General features: G+C 45.4%; 1 protein-coding gene across 1 annotated transcript in view; it reads left to right on the forward strand.

Moving 5' to 3' along the window:
- The first annotated feature begins 8,103 nt into the window (after nt 1-8,103).
- Nucleotides 8,104-15,588, forward strand: part of LOC138367490 (uncharacterized) — a 34,709-nt gene continuing 27,224 nt past the window's right edge. The window contains exon 1 of the mRNA XM_069329160.1: nt 8,104-8,355. Coding sequence (XP_069185261.1) covers nt 8,104-8,355 — 252 coding nt within the window. The remainder of the gene's footprint in view (nt 8,356-15,588) is intronic.

Below are 15,588 nucleotides of genomic sequence, written 5' to 3' on the forward strand. Positions count from 1 at the left end.
CTTGTCTGGGGGGCTGAAACAGGCAGCTCTTGTCTGGGGGCTGAAACAGGCAGCTCTTGTCTGGGGGCTGAAACAGGCAGCTCTTGTCTGGGGGCTGAAACAGGCAGCTCTTGTCTGGGGGCTGAAACAGGCAGCTCTTGTCTGGGGGCTGAAACAGGCAGCTCTTGTCTGGGGGCTGAAACAGGCAGCTCTTGTCTGGGGGCTGAAACAGGCAGCTCTTGTCTGGGGGCTGAAACAGGCAGCTCTTGTCTGGGGGGCTGAAACAGGCAGCTCTTGTCTGGGGGCTGAAACAGGCAGCTCTTGTCTGGGGGGCTGAAACAGGCAGCTCCTGTCTGGGGGGCTGAAACAGGCAGCTCTTGTCTGGGGGGCTGAAACAGGCAGCTTTTGTCTAGGGGGTGAAACAGGCAGCTCTTGTCTGGGGGCTGAAACAGGCAGCTCTTGTCTGGGGGGCTGAAACAGGCAGCTCTTGTCTGGGGGCTGAAACAGACAGCTCTTGTCTGGGGGCTGAAACAGGCAGCTCTTGTCTGGGGGCTGAAACAGACAGCTCTGTCTGGGGGCTGAAACAGGCAGCTCTTGTCTGGGGGATGAAACAGACAGCTCTTGTCTGGGGGCTGAAACAGGCAGCTCTTGTCTGGGGACTGAAACAGATAGCTCTTGTCTGGGGGCTGAAACAGGCAGCTCTTGTCTGGGGGCTGAAACAGGCAGCTCTTGTCTGGGGGCTGAAACAGACAGCTCTTGTCTGGGGGCTGAAACAGACAGCTCTGTCTGGGGGCTGAAACAGACAGCTCTGTCTGGGGGCTGAAACAGGCAGCTCTTGTCTGGGGGCTGAAACAGGCAGCTCTTGTCTGGGGGCTGAAACAGACAGCTCTTGTCTGGGGGCTGAAACAGGCAGCTCTTGTCTGGGGGCTGAAACAGACAGCTCTCTCTGGGGGCTGAAACAGGCAGCTCTTGTCTGGGGGCTGAAACAGGCAGCTCTTGTCTGGGGGCTGAAACAGGCAGCTCTTGTCTGGGGGCTGAAACAGACAGCTCTTGTCTGGGGACTGAAACAGGCAGCTCTTGTCTGGGGGCTGAAACAGACAGCTCTGTCTGGGAGCTGAAACAGGCAGCTCTTGTCTGGGGGCTGAAACAGGCAGCTCTTGTCTGGGGACTGAAACAGGCAGCTCTTGTCTGGGGGCTGAAACAGACAGCTCTTGTCAGGGGGCTGAAACAGGCAGCTCTTGTCTGGGGGGCTGAAACAGGCAGCTCTTGTCTGGGGGCTGAAACAGGCAGCTCTTGTCTGGGGGCTGAAACAGGCAGCTCTTATCTGGGGGCTGAAACAGGCAGCTCTTGTCTGGGGACTGAAACAGGCAGCTCTTGTCTGGGGGCTGAAACAGGCAGCTCTTGTCTGGGGGCTGAAACAGACAGCTCTTGTCTGGGGGCTGAAACAGAGGGAGTTCTTGCCTTGTCTTCGAAAGACTGACATATGTGGTCAGATTAATACTGACACATGCAAGGTTCAGAGGACAGGTAATGATGCTAGAGTTACAAGGTATCAGCTGGATGGCGTTGAAATTGTGAAGTCTGACTGCGGAAAAGATCTTGGGGGTCATGATGAGTTTAAACTAAAAAATCAATGCATAAATGTTGTTAATATTGCAAATAGGATACTGGGGATTATTAAAAAAAGCATTAGTAATGAAACACCTGGTGTCTTTCTTCAGCTATAACTTGCTCGTGTTGGGCCCCGTTTAGATTATGCAGTTCAGTTTTGGTCGCCGGACTATAGAATGGACATAAGTTCACTAGAATACGTCTAGCGAAGGATGACAAAGTTATTCCCACAAGTTAGAAACCTGTCATTTGAAGAGAGATGGAAAAAGCTTAATTTACATTCGCATCTGAGTCATTCGCACGTCTAGGGCGTGGGGCTTTGGGAGTACCAAGTGTGTGCGGGTTCGAATCCTCCTCGTGGCTATATATTTTTTTAATATATTTACATTATCCCGACAGGCGAAGAGTTAAGAGTTGCACCATGAGTGGCGTGGTTCACCTGAGCAAGTAGATGAATAGGCTTAACAAAAGGGATATTAATGATGTATTAAATATATCAACACTAAATAGAACACAAAACAAGGGATATAAATTAGATAAGCTTACATGTAGGAAAGACCTGGATAATTTTATTATTATTATTGTTATTATTATTATTTTCTACCACAGACGTATCCACACATTTACAATGCTAACTAGCATATGTACATTTTCTTCTGTCCTCCATGGACAGGGTTAGAGATTTGTTTAACATATAGTTCAAGAGTTTATTGAACAATCAACCACAAATACTGGTTTGGAAACAGGGTCGTTGATTCATGGAACAGATTACCGGGTAACGTATATGACGTGGGATCACAGGAGGGTTTCAAGCGTAGGTTAGACATATATATAAATGAATTTGGGTGGACATAAATAGGATCTGCCACGTATGAGCTAATAGGCCTTCACTGAAGTTTCCTTAATTCTTATGTTCTTATTTGTGTACTGATCTATATATATTCCTCCTCAATGTTTCTCTTTAAGTCTCATGATTTCCCCTTGCAGCTACTATTATCTTTATTTTCTTATCTCTCTAGTTTTACACACACACACACACACACACACACACACACACACACACACACACACACACACACACACACACACACACACACACACACACACACACACACATCAAGGAATCCCAATGTAGGGGACGAAACGTGGGGAGCAAAATTAGTAGATGTTATAGACAGGAATTTCCTAACACAACATGTGAAGGAAGACACAAGGGAAAGAGGAGGAGATGCACCGAGCCTATTAGACCTCATTTTCACCCAGAACGTAGAAGATATCGAGAATTTAGAGCATGAAATACCTCTAGGGGCCAGTGACCATTGTGTCCTAGTCTTTGACTACATGATGGAATTCAAACTTATGACCATGGGACAAGAGATCTGGGAAAGGAGAGTTGACTACAGGAAAGGGGACTATAAGAGGATAAGGGACTATCTGGGTGAAGTGCAGTGGGAGGAAGAAATTAGAGGAAAAACAGTCCAAGATATGATGGACCTAGTCATACAGAAATGCCAGGAGGCCGAAGAGAGATTTATACCAACAGTAAAGGGAAAAAATAAGAAGGAATATAATAACCCATGGTTTAATAGACAGTGTCAGGAAGCAAAAATGGCCAACAGGCGGGAGTGGAGGAAGTACAGAAGACAAAGGACAGAGGACAACAGGATCAGATACAACAGAGCTCGGAACGATTACATTGAGAACTATGAGAACGATATTGCAATCAAAGCGAAAAAAAACAACCTAAGTTACTACACAGTCATATAAGAAGAAAAATGTCGGTGAACGACCAAGTGACAAGACTAAGGAAGACAGAGGAGGCATATACTGAAAGTGACAAGGAAATCTGCGAGGCACTGAATGCCAGTTTCCATGGAGTGTTAACTACCGAGCCTGAGCAGCTCCCATTGTTGGAAGGGGTTACCCTAGATGAAAGACTATCAGATACAGAGGTGACAGCAGAGGAGGTAATGAAACAGTTGACAACTCTAGATGCAACTAAAGCAGTTGGACCAGACAAAGTATCACCGTGGATACTAAAAGAAGCAGCGCAGGCCCTCAGCGTGCCTCTGGCAATGATCTTTAATGAGTCACTTATGTCGGGAGAATTGCCCAGTTGCTGGAAGAAGGCAAATGTCGTGCCGATCTTCAAGAAAGGTGATAGGGAGGAGGCACTTAACTATAGACCTGTATCACTGACAAGCATCCCCTGTAAAATACTTGAAAGAATAATTAGGCTACGACTGGTTGCACACCTGGAGAACATTAGGTTTGTGAACAAACATCAACATGGGTTCTGGACAGGGAAATCGTGCCTAACAAACCTTCTGGAATTCTATGATAAAATAACGAGGATAAGACAGGACAGAGATGGTTGGGCAGACTGCATATTTCTGGACTGCCAAAAAGCCTTTGATACAGTACCGCACATGAGACTGCTGTTCAAGCTCGAAAGGCAGGTGGAGGTGAGGGGAAAGGTCCTAGCATGGATAAGGAACTACCTAACAGGAAGGAGCCAAAAAGTTACGGTAAGGGGCGAGAAGTCGGACTGGCGAACAGTAACAAGTGGAGTACCACAAGGATCGGTGCTGGGACCAATTCTATTTCTTGTATATGTTAACGACATGTTTACAGGCGTAGAGTCCTACATGTCGATGTTTGCGGATGATGCAAAGTTGATGAGAAGAGTTGTGACAGATGAGGATTGCAGGATCCTCCAAGAGGACCTGAACAGGTTGCAGAGATGGTCAGAGAAATGTCTACTGGAATTAAACACGAGCAAATGTAAAGTTATGGAAATGGGACTAGGAGATAGGAGACCAAAGGGACAGTACACAATGAAGGGGAACAGCCTACCTGTGACGACGCGCGAAAGAGACCTGGGCGTGGACGTAACACCTAATCTATCTCCTGAGGCACATATAAATAGGATAACGACAGCAGCGTACTCTACACTGGCAAAAGTTAGAACATCATTCAGAAACCTAAGTAAGGAGGCATTTAGGGCGCTTTACACTGCCTACGTGAGGCCAGTCTTAGAGTATGCCGCCTCATCATGGAGTCCCTATCTGAAGAAGCATATAATGAAACTGGAAAAGGTTCAGTAGTTTGCAACGAGACTCGTCCCAGAGCTACGAGGGATGGGGTATGAGGAGCGCCTGAGGGTACTGTGCCTTACGACACTAGAAAGAAGAAGGGAGAGGGGGGACATGATAGAAACGTATAAAATACTCAGAGGGATTGACAGAGTGGACATAGACGAAATGTTCACACGGAATAGTAACAGAACGAGGGGACATGGATGGAAGCTTGAAACTCAGATAAGTCACAGAGATGTTAGGAAGTTTTCTTTTAGCGTGAGAGTAGTGGGAAAATGGAATGCACTTCAGGAACAGGTTATGGAAGCAAATACTATTCATAATTTTAAAACCAGGTATGATAGGGAAATGGGACAGGAGTCATTGCTGTAAACAACCGATGCTCGAAAGGCGGGATCCAAGAGTCAATGCTCGATCCTGCAGACACAACTAGGTGAGTACAACTAGGTGAGTACACCCCCCCCCCCCCACACACACACACACACACACACACACACACACACACACACACACACACACACACACACTTATTTGGAACTTCGTGACAAATCGCCAACATGGATTCAGGGAGGGTAAATCTTGCCTTACAGGCTTAATAGAATTCTACGACCAGGTGACAAAGATTAATCAAGAAAGAGAAGGCTGGGCGGACTGCATTTTCTTGGATTGTCGGAAAGCCTTTGACACAGTACCGCATAAGAGGCTGGTACATAAGTTGGAGAGACAGGCAGGAGTAGCTGGTTAGGTGCTCCAGTGGATAAGGGAGTATCTAAGCAATAGGAAGCAGAGAGTTACGGTGAGGGGTGAGACCTCCGATTGGCGTGAAGTCACCAGTGGAGTCCCACAGGGCTCTGTCCTCGGTCCTATCCTGTTTCTGATATATGTAAATGATCTCCCGGAGGGTATAGACTCATTTTTCTGAATGTTTGCTGACGACGCCAAAATTATGAGATGGATTAAGACTGAGGAGGACTGCTTGAGGCTTCAAGAAGACTTAGACAAGCTGAAGAAATGGTTGAACAAATGGTTGTTAGAGTTTAACCCAAGCAAATGTAATGTAATGAAGATAAGTGTAGGGAGCAGGAGGCCAGATACAAAGTATCATCTGGGAGATGAAATTCTTCAAGAGTCAGGGAGAGAAAAAGACTTGGGAGTTGATATCATGCCCGAGCTGTCCCCTGCAGCCCATATCAAGAGGATAACATCAGCGGCATATGCCAGGCTGGCCAACATAAGAACGGCATTTAGAAACTTGTGTAAGGAATCATTCAGAACTTTGTATACCACATATGTCAGGCCAATCCTGGAGTATGCAGCTCCAGCATGGAGTCCATATCTAGTCAAGGATAAGATCGACTAAACTGGAAAAGGTTTAAAGGTTTGCCACCAGACTAGTACCCGAGCTGAGAGGTATGGGCTACGAGGAGAGACTACGGGAATTAAACCTCACGTCGCTGGAAAACAGAAAAGTAAGGGGAGACATGATATCCACCTACAAAATTCTCAAGGGAATTGACAGGGTGGACAAAGACAAACTCTTTAGCACGGGTGGAACACGAACAAGGGGACACAGGTGGAAACTTAGTACCCAGATGAGCTACAGAGACATTAGAAAGAAGTTTTTCAGTGTCAGAGTAGTTAACAGATGGAATGCATTAGGCAGTGATGTGGTGGAGGCTGACTCCATACACAGTTTCAAATGTAGATATGATAGAGCCCAGTAGGCTCAGGAATCTGTACACCAGTTGATTGACGGTTGAGAGGCGGGACCAAAGAGTCAGAGCTCAACCCCCGCAAGCACAAATGGGTGAGTACACACTCACACATACACGTGAAGCTATTGGACCAGACAACGTATCACGATGGATGTTAAAAGAAGCAGCACAGACCCTCAGCATATCTCTAGCTTTCATCTTTAATGAGTCATTCACAAAGGGTGAATTGCCCGGCTGCTGGAAGAAGGTAAACATTGCATCAGTTTACAAGACAGGAGATAAAGAAGAGGCACTTAACTACAAACCAGTATCAATGACTAGCATCCCCTTACAGAGTACTGGAGATAATAATAAGGATAAGACTACTTACACACCTGGAGAGAATTAGGTATGTAAACAAACATCCACATTCACTAGGGAAGAGAAATTGTGCCTGAGTAATCTACTGGAGTTCTATGATAAAGTAACGAAAATAAGGATAGTGAAGGTTGGACAGATTGTGTATTCCTGGACTGCCAAAAGGCTTTGACACACAACCTCACAAGAGACTACTACATAAGCCCGAGAGACAGGCGGGAGTATACAGGAAGACACTGGCGGGAGTATACAGGAAGACACTGGCGGGAGTATACAGGAAGACACAGGCGGGAGTATACAGGAAGACACTGACATGGGTAAAATATTACATAACAGACAAGAGTCAGAGAGTAACAGTAAGAGGTGAGAAGTCATACTGACGTAGGATAACAAGTGCCGTAACTGAAGGGTTAGTACTGGGTTATCTTGAGATGATTTCGGGGCTTTAGTGTCCCCGCGGCCCGGTCCTCGACCAGGCCTCCACCCCCAGGAAGCAGCTCGTGACAGCTGACTAACACCCAGGCACCTGTTTTACTGCTAGGTAACAGGGGCATAGGGTGAAAGAAACTCTGCCCATTGTTTCTCGCCGGCGTCCGGGATCGAACCCGGGACCACAGGATCACAAGTCCAGCGTGCTGTCCGCTCGGCCGACCGGCTACCATACCCATAGTATGGGACCCATACTATTTCTTATTTATGTAAATGATCAGGCTACAGGTGTTAAACCTTATATATCTCGATGTTTGCAGACGATGCCAAGCCAATGAGAATAGTTGTGACAGATGAGGATTGTAAGATTCTCCAAGATGACTTAAATAAGCTAAAGAGTTCGCCCGAGAAATGGCTTCTGGAGTTAAACAGCAGCCAATGTAAGGTGATGGAAATAGACATAGGTACTAGGGGACCAAAAGGCCGTACATAATGAAGGAACGTTATCTCCCGGTAATTACTAGAGAAAAAGACCTGGGAGTAAATATAACTCTAAACCTGACTCCAGAAGCTCATGTAAATAGAATATCATCAGCAACACACTCTTCACTAGCAAAAGTCAGAACGTCATTCAGGAACCTGAATAATGGAACATTTACAGCACTGTACACCACCTACGTGAGACCAGTTGTCGAGTATGCCGCCCCTCCGTGGAGCCCCAGCTAAAAAAGGCACATAAAAGAAACACGAAAAGGTTCAGAAGTTTGCAACGAGCTTCGTCCAGGAATTGCGAGGGTTGGGGTTATGAAGAGAAAGACGCCAGAAAAAAAGGAGAAAGAGGGGTGAGGGGGACATGTTTGAGACGTATAAAATACTCAGGTGGATTGACAGTAGAAAAGGAGAAAATGTTCACAATGAATACCAATAGAACAAGAGGCTGGAAGCTGGAAACTCAGAGGAGTCACAGAGATGTTAGAAAGTTCTCCTTTGGTGTAAGAGAAGCGGGAAGCTGGAGTGAAATAAAGGAGCAGGTTGTGGGAGCAAAGTCCATTCATAATGCTAAAAGTAGATGTGATAGAGAAATAAATCAGGAGTCATCAGACAACTGGACGGCTAGAAAAGCGGGGGGTCCAAGAGCTAATGTCCGACCCTGCATACACAAACAAGTGAGTATACACACACATAACAGCCCGTTCTCTGGATACGAACCCAAGCAACCCACCTAACCTATCAAAGCAGATTCATAGAAACGTCATTATCAGAGTGCTCTAAATTTGACAAACACGTCGCATTTCTACCGGATTGATCGATTCTGTAAACAAAAAATTGCGATGTATTAGGATAGGATCAACACCAAATAACTGACCTGTTCTCAGTGGTGTAGAGAGACACCAACACACTGGGAGACCTCCACACTAGCAGCCTCAGGCGACGACGGCCGGACCACCTGTGTGTAAACCTCCCAAAGATCGGAAACGTATTTGTGAAAACAAGATCCGTCACATTATTTCGCTTCTCCGTCAATAGATGTCGCTAGGAAGGAAGGGAGGAAATTATTAGGAGAAAACTGCAAGCCAGAACGAATATATAGCTCTTGGAAGAGATACGAGGATTAGGAACTGGGATATGAGAACAAGGAGCTGGGATATGAGGACAAGGAGCTGGGATATGAGGACAAGGAGCTGGGATATGAGAACAAGGAGCTGGGATATGAGAACAAGGAGCTGGGATATGAGGACAAGGAACTGTGATATGAGAACAAGGAGCTGGGATATGAGAACAAGGAGCTGGGATATGAAGACAAGGAGCTGGGATAGGAAGGTGGGAAGACCAGAACCCATCTAACCACCGGGGGATTGAACACCGACCCGTAAGATGGGCTGCGGCCTCGCAGAACCAACCAGTCCAATTAGTTGGGTAGTAGAGACTGGGTGAGAGAGAAAAAAAATAAAACTTTTTGCCTGAGAGAAGTGGAACAGGAGAGACTCCATCTCTCGCTGCAGGGTTGAAAAGCAAGTCAACTGACTGCCGAAGAAGGAGATATATCTCTGCTAGCCTCTGGTAAGGGAAGGGGGGGGGGAAGGGGTACTACTGTAACTCGTGTTGGATCTGGAGGATTAAGCGGCGTGGAGGATCAGAGGGAAGATACAGTTTAAGGCCTACGTTAAGGATATGGGATCGTATATCAGACAGAAGCGGGGGCCAGTGTAACTGCAGGATAGAAAGTTCGAGTTGAATTGGAAATGGATTGGTAACGGCCTGGCTTCAAGGAGGAGGGGTCGGTGGTGTTCGATCCTCGATGCTTCGAAGTGGCTGGGGCACCATTCCTCCGCTCCGTCTTCATTTCCAAGCTCCTTGTCTTCATATCCCAGCTCCTTGTCTTCATATCCCAGCTCCTGGTCCTCATATCCCAGCTCCTTGTCCTCATATCCCAGCTCCTTGTCCTCATATCCCAGCTCCTTGTCTTCATATCCCAGCTCCTGGTCCTCATATCTCAGCTCCTTGCCCTCATATCCCAGCTCCTTGTCCTCATATCCCAGCTGTTAGTCTTGTGTTCCTTGAGCCTTCGTGTCTCGGTAATAATGAATGACTTCGCGAGGGCAATATTCTTGGAGCATATTTTGCTGTCCTTTGGAGATTTTTTCTTAAATCCCGTTATTAAAATGTAATTAGTTTTAAAATTATATGATATATAAACCGGGTTTTATTACCGTTTTAGCATACGCTAATGCATTGGAGATTACTTTCTTAGTATATAGTAAGTTTGTTTAAGTCTATGTGTATCAAAGTATATTAGCAGCTCATGCTCCTAACAGAACGTCGCATTTTGACGTATTACTTTGACCTAAGGCCACAAAATCGTCGTACTAGAAAACGGAAGCCGGCTCGCGAAATTGACACACGGTCCCGTTCTCTGTTTTGGGTTCTCTGGTAGGTTAGGAAAAGGGCACTTTAGTACGACAGTTTTATGATGTTTTAAAACGTTAGGAGGACGGGTTGTGTTGGGGAGTACTATACCTGGGACCCGGGTGAATATTGTGTAGTGACCCCTCTCTGTCTGTCTGTCTGTCTGTCTGTCTGTCTGTCTGTCTGTCTGTCTGTCTGTCTGTCTGTCTGTCTCTCTCTCTCTCTCTCTCTCTCTCTCTCTCTCTCTCTCTCTCTCTCTCTCTCTCTCTCTCTCTCTCTCTCTCTCTCTCTCTCTCTCTCTCTCTCTCTCTCTCTCTCTCTCTCTCTCTCTCTCTCTCTCTCTCTCTCTCTCTCTCTCTCTCTCTCTCTCTCTCTCTCTTTTCCAAAAAATAGTGTACTAAGTTTTCCTTAAACGAAACGAAATAAAACGATGAATATAGTAAAGAAATAGACAATACAAAGTCTGAAGGCTTCCCAAAACTACCAGCAATATGGAGATAATATTTATGGGCTTCCAAAAGTTCCAGTTGTATGACAATAAAGTCTGAAGGCTTCCATAGGTCATCAGGAATATGACAATAAAGGCTAAAGGCTTCCAGAGAGCACGAGTAATATGAAGCCAGAGCAGAGTGGTCTGGTGTCACAGAGAACACAGGAACACAGACAACACAGGAGAACACAGGCAGCAGCCTTATGAAGAACACTGGGAGAGGTTGTAATCATTTCCTCCGGACACACATCTGGCCGCCTCGTCTCTAAAGATTTACTGCAGCGGAAACTTGTTGTGTAGGAGACACGTAAATGTCGTATTTTGTCGTGTTGTGAACCCGTTTGTTACACACATACACACATACACACATATACACACACACATACACACATACACACATATACACACACACATACACACATACACACACATACACACACATACACACACACACACACACACACACACATACACACACACACACACACACACACACACACACACACACACACACATACACACATACACACACACACACACACACACACACACACACACACACACACACACACACACACACACACACACACACACACACACACACACACACACACACACACACACACACAGGGGGCCTCGTAGCCTGGTGGGGGGCCCACAGTAGCCCACAGGGGACCTAGGGGCCTCGTAGCCTGGTGGATAGCGCGCAGGACTCGTAATTCTGTGGCGCGGGTTCGATTCCCGCACGAGGCAGAAACAAATGGGCAAAGTTTCTTTCACCCTAAGTGCCCCTGTTACCTAGCAGTAAATAGGTACCTGGGAGTTAGTCAGCTGTCACGGGCTGCTTCCTGGGGTGTGTGTGTGTGTGTGGTGTGGAAAAAAAAATAAAAAATAAATAAAAAAAAAAGTAGTTAGTAAACAGTTGATTGACAGTTGAGAGGCGGGCCGAAAGAGCAAAGCTCAACCCCCGCAAAAAAAAAAAAAACACAACTAGTAAACACACACACACACACACATATACACACATTCACATACACCTTTCTTATCCAGAGATTAAAGAGGAAATAGTTATCCAGGCACCACTAGAATAGTTTGAGATTACAAGCGGGGAAGTAAGGAAATTGTTACTAGAGTTGGATGTGACAAAGGCTATAGGCCAAGATGGAATCTCCCCTTGGATACTAAAGGAAGGAGCAGAAGAACTGTGCCTACCACTCTCCATAGTGTATAACAAATCACTTGTAACAGGGGAACTGCTAAAAATCTGGAAGAGGGCTAATGTAGTCCCGATATACAAGAAGGGGGGGGGGATAGACAGGAGGCACTGAACTACAGGCCAGTGTCTCTAACTTGCATACCATGCAAGCTTATGGAGAGGATTGTGCGAAAAAAGCTAGTGGAACATCTGGAGCGAAAGAACTTTGTAACACAGCATCAACACGGGTTCAGGGATGGCAAGTCCTGCCTCACAGGATTAATTGAATTCTACGACCAGGCAACAAAAATCAGGCAAGAAAGAGAGGGGTGGGTGGACTGCATATTTTTGGATTCCATATTGGAGCGAAGTCTTGAAGTGGGTAGAATGTAGTTGTGCATTAATTGGCTGTTGATTGCTGGTGTTGACTTTTTGATGTGTAGTGTCTCGCAGATGTCAAGCCGCCTGCTATCGCTGTACCTATCGATATGGAAGCAGCAAGAGGAAGTATGGGCCAATAGGCCTTCTGCAGTTACTTCCATTCATATGTTCACTTATCCAATTTATACCCATTGTTTCGTGTTCTGTCTTGTGTTTGTCACCTCACCCAAAACTTTTGTACCATGTCACCTCATCCAATAGAGTATAAATACGAAGAATTTGTGTGTAAATTAAGTCTTTGAAAATGTAATACGAATTACGAAACGCGTTCAGGCGTCAGACAATTTAAAAATGAATTTTGGAGAATTGTTATTTTTATTACCACCGACAGTGAAGAAAAACATAAGAAATATTGAGAAGATTCGTGTTAGAATTATTAATCTTGCCTTTTCGGTCATATTCAATAACATATATATATATATATATATATATATATATATATATATATATATATATATATATATATATATATATATATATATATATATATTTTATTAAATATGACCGAAAAAGTAAGATTAATAATTCTAACACGAATTTTCTCAATCTTTCGTACATTATGCTTCACTGTTGGAGGTAAATCAAAATCACTTCTCCAAAATTCATTTTTATTTCTAGTCTGACGCGACACGGGCGCGTTTCGTAAAACTTATTACATTTTCAAAGACTTCACAAATACACAACTGATTAGAACTTGCGTTTCCCTGATTTTATATCTACATTTGAGTGAGGTGGGAAGGGTGATGTGGCATTACATTTGAGTAAGGTGGGAAGGATGATGTGGCATTAGAGGATATTAATAGGGTATTAAAAGTATCAACACAAGACAGAACACGAAACAATGGATATTGAATAGAAGTGTTTGTAGAAAGCCTATTGGTCCATATTTCTTGATGCTTCTATATTGGAGCGGAGTCTTGAGGTGGGTAGAATATAGTTGTGCACAACTATATTCTACCCACCTCAAGACTCCGCTCCAATATAGAAGCATCAAGAAATATGGACCAATAGGCTTTCTACAAACACTTCTATTCAATATCCATTGTTTCGTGTTCTGTCTTGTGTTGATACTTTTAATACCCTATTAATATCCTCTAATGCCACATCATCCTTCCCACCTTACTCAAATGTAATGCCACATCACCCTTCCCACCTCACTCAAATGTAGATATAAAATCAGGGAAACGCAAGTTCTAATCAGTTGTGTATTTGTGAAGTCTTTGAAAATGTAATAAGTTTTACGAAACGCGCCCGTGTCGCGTCAGACTAGAAATAAAAATGAATTTTGGAGAAGTGATATATATATATATTGTTACGGTGCCCTCTCCTATTTCTTTCGTTTGCCGGCTTAAAGAGTCATATCAGCTCTCCCTACTGATTCTCTGAGGTTCAGGGAGTCTAATGATATATGTGGCGACCAGACCGGCTGCCATTTAATGGAAGGAGGTTATATTATAAGTTGTAAATAAAGGAAAATTGGCGCCCTGTTATAAAATGAAACAGTATCCCCTACGGCAGATATGACCTTTTGGAAGGGAGACAAGCCGATCGCGGATTGGCCGACGTAGGTCGCGGGCGACAAATCAGGGCCCGCCATGACGTCACCGAGTGCCCCGGGCGGCGCCAACGTCAGAGTTGTACTGACCGTGGAAGCGACAGGACGCGCCTCGGTCTGCTCTCAGGGATTGGAGGCTCTGCAAGCCTTGTTCAGTGGATTGAGCTGGCCTGCGCAGCCTACCACCGTTATTGGAGACCCTGCGCTTCTGGGAAGCAAAAGAGGAACCAAGTTCAGTGAGCAGAGAAGTGCCCAAACTTGGAAAATAGTCGGCGACGACGCTGGGCGGCGCCGCTGGCTGGACGTTGAGGTCTGGAAGGTGGGCGAGCAAGCTAGCTGTGACTGGGGTCACATCCACTGAGAATCTTTGAAGGACGACACCGTGCCTAGGACAAGGAGCGACGCCCTGTGGGAGAGGCGAGTGTGGGGAAAAAATAGTGATTAGCTCAGCGCCCATCGATGAACCAGGATTGGGGCAGCTGAATAAGAGGGATTGGAACGGCGACGACGCGAAGGCTTCACGACACCTGAGGACCTGTGGAACGCCCTGGATCGTCGAGGATCGACCCAAGGAAGCGTGGGAACCTCACACCATCGAGGGACAGGCGTCGTGAGCCAGGAGTGTAAGGTAGATCATTTTTCCCTCCCATTACCCCTTGTATGAGTAGGCTAGTTAGGCCATAATATTTACTCGTGTATGTGGCAGCAAGACTTTATTACTTTAATAGTAGAGTAGGCTGCAAGGCAGCTTGTGTCCAGGACTGTCAGAGAGGACAGTGTGTATGGATGGCAGGACAGTGAAGAAGAGGCGCCGACGTGGTGAAGAGGCCCTCCTGTGAGAGTGTGAGACTCCGGTCTTCCTGCCCATTTGAAGGAGTGTTGGAGGTCGTGGAAGAAGAGGCTGACGATCTCCAGACTTATTATCCATATTCCCATATTCATGTATTACTTGTGATTGTGTGTGTGTGTTCATGTAATTTGCGTCAGTAAATCCACACATTTTATTACTGTGTTTGAGTGTGCCTCCATTTGTGATATTTCTCTATGAGCATACATTTCTGGCTACAAACGATATATGATACACCCACTGAACTGCATTGCTGGGGTGCAGATAAAATAACCCAGCTGGCGACCTTGCTAAGAGGAAGATAGAGAAGACAGGCGGGAAAGGAGTTCCTGCAACCTTTTTTTGTCTCGCAGGCAAGACTCAGGGAGGTTATGGTTATAGGTAAGCCTGAGTCTTCCTTCACTCCCCCACGGGTCTAGGCCGGAACTGTTAACAGCAGTTTCCCCGTGGTTGACTGAAGGGCTTCCAGGGTGAATCAGTGGCACCCCTTTGTGGTGGAAGCAAAGACCTGCGGAGGTGGGCATTGTTGGTCCTATCTTGTGTGACCAAGGAGACTCCGGTGAATCCAGGGAGTCGGAGGGGCTGAGTATTTGGGCCCTTTGAGCCCCTAGCAGCCGAGTGTTAGCAGAGCCCCGGACCGCCCACCCCCACGTGACAATATATATATATATATAACTAATATATTTGCATATAGTTGACAGTTGCATATTGTCCTGGGGACCATTCAGGCTTGTTCGCATATATATATATATATATATATATATATATATATATATATATATATATATATATATATATATATATATATATATATATATATATGTCGTACCTAGTAGCCAGAACTCACTTCTCAGCCTACTATGCATGGCCCGATTTGCCTAATAAGCCAAGTTTTCATGAATTAATTGTTTTTCGACTACCTAACCTACCTAACCAAACCTAACCTAACTTTTTCGGCTACCTA

Source organism: Procambarus clarkii, chromosome 22, assembly GCF_040958095.1.
Source record: "Procambarus clarkii isolate CNS0578487 chromosome 22, FALCON_Pclarkii_2.0, whole genome shotgun sequence".
NCBI classification, from domain to species: domain Eukaryota; kingdom Metazoa; phylum Arthropoda; class Malacostraca; order Decapoda; family Cambaridae; genus Procambarus; species Procambarus clarkii.